Source organism: Laccaria bicolor, genomic scaffold (genome assembly GCF_000143565.1).
Source record: "Laccaria bicolor S238N-H82 LACBIscaffold_44 genomic scaffold, whole genome shotgun sequence".
In the NCBI taxonomy this organism is placed as follows: domain Eukaryota; kingdom Fungi; phylum Basidiomycota; class Agaricomycetes; order Agaricales; family Hydnangiaceae; genus Laccaria; species Laccaria bicolor.
In genome coordinates this window covers 181,996-183,657 of record NW_001889915.1, presented here as the reverse complement: position 1 = coordinate 183,657, position 1,662 = coordinate 181,996, and the positions used below count along the sequence as shown (strand labels likewise).

The following is a 1,662-nucleotide window of genomic DNA, read 5'->3' as shown; positions in this document are numbered from 1 at the left end:
CTTCAGCCGCCTCCCGGAATTGCTGTTCTGTAGTAATTGGCTGAGGTGGTGGTATCTCGAGGAGACGTATTGCCAGGTTCTCTTGGAAGTCTTCCCAATCTGCCGCTCTGAAGTTGTAGGACGTCCTGTTCTCTGAGCGCGTCTGTGGCAGGTCAATGTAGGTAGCTATGGGAAAATGGTCAGTGGCTGGAGGCCTTAGCGAGGGGTCAACCTCGCATCTGATGATCAGGTCAAAAATTTCCTCTGTGCACCACACGTTGTCAGGGCGCGAGTACTTTTTCGTTACCATGTGTTCTAGGGTGGGCTGACCCTTCGGCAGCGCCATCTTCAGATTGAGGTCGGCCAGTGCTTCGATCAATCGTCCCGCGTCGTCCAACGCCTTGGCCGTGAACAGCCTGTCGTCCGTTTCCTCGTCCCACATCGGGTGGTGCCTATTGAAGTCGCCAGCCCATATTAAGTGATCATCCTCCCTCGACAAAACTTCTGCTCGGTTTACGCGTAAGAACTCGCAGACAGAGCGTAGTGTTCTGCAGTGCATGCAGTCGTTGTAGATATTGATGACTGTTAGCCGCCCATAAGCGCCTGTCATCTGTATAACCGTAACATCGTTAGTTCCAGGGACATTCATTATCTTCCACGAGCTTGTTGCCAGTGCCGAGCTGACCCAAGTGACCGCTCTAGTAACCGGAGCTCCGTCCTTGTATCGGTCTGCTGGTGCCACTGACACGAAGCCGTTTGGTGTCCTAATGTTTCCTGTGAAGGTGATGTGCGGCTCCTGGACCAAGACGATGTCCGATTCCTTTCCTGATACCCTGTTATACAACTCCAAGTGCGCCTTTTGGGATTTGTTTAAGTTTACTTGTAGGATCCGTAGTCTTGTTGGCCGTTGTTCCGGTTGTTCAGACATGGACAATAACTGCGGGGGAGGAGCTGTCAGTGGGAGGAGAGCCGTCGCTCAGTGCCGCAGGGGCTTCTGGGGATTCTGGATTGGGGAAATGTGGGGGGGGGGACTTAGCTGCAGGTGGCTTCGATCGTTGACGCATCCGCGTTTCCCTGGTGTACGGTCTCCCACCTGGAGCCGCTGAGTCGAAGTTTAGCTGCGTTTGCCTGTATCTACTTTTCTGTGAGCCTGTCTGAGCATAGTTTACCTGTATCTCCGCCGGTGGGACTCGTCGGCCTTGCGAAGGGTAGGATTGAGACCATGTCCATGTCTCTCTTGCCGGGAAGAAGGGAATGTCGTTTGCTGGGTCCCTTGCGTTGAGTTCGTCGACCTTCCTGAGGAAAGTCGGGCATCCGCGGTCCCAGCTGGTGTGGTCGTCCGATTTGCACGACGTACAGTGAGTGACCCCTTGTTGGTTGCACTTGCTGGTCCAGTGGTCCCTTGCCCCGCAAGTACCGCATACATTTACCTCCTTTGTGACCACACACTCCGCAGCGATATGGTCCCATCCCTGGCATTTGAGGCATCGAATAGGCTCCTTCCTGCACTTCGCTACCGAGACTCTCTTGTGGCAAATCGACAGGCCATTGACTATTGCCCTGTTTGCCGTGTCCGCGTCCGAGAAGGTGATGATGACATGGGCGAGGCGCTGGTCGGGACGCCTCCGCATCGGGGGCTTGATCCACCTAATCTTCGTCAGTACACCTGTGGATTCCGTAGTT

General features: G+C 54.6%; 1 protein-coding gene across 1 annotated transcript; it reads right to left on the bottom strand.

Annotated features, from left to right (window-relative positions):
* Positions 1-1,093: 1,093 nt before the first annotated feature.
* LACBIDRAFT_310175 (uncharacterized protein) lies at positions 1,094-1,610 on the bottom strand (the record flags this gene model as incomplete). The annotated part of the gene is made up of 2 exons (XM_001887298.1): positions 1,094-1,097; positions 1,183-1,610. 2 exons carry the CDS (start codon positions 1,608-1,610, stop codon positions 1,094-1,096), a joined length of 432 nt encoding a protein of 143 aa, XP_001887333.1.
* Between the last annotated feature and the right edge of the window lie 52 nt (positions 1,611-1,662).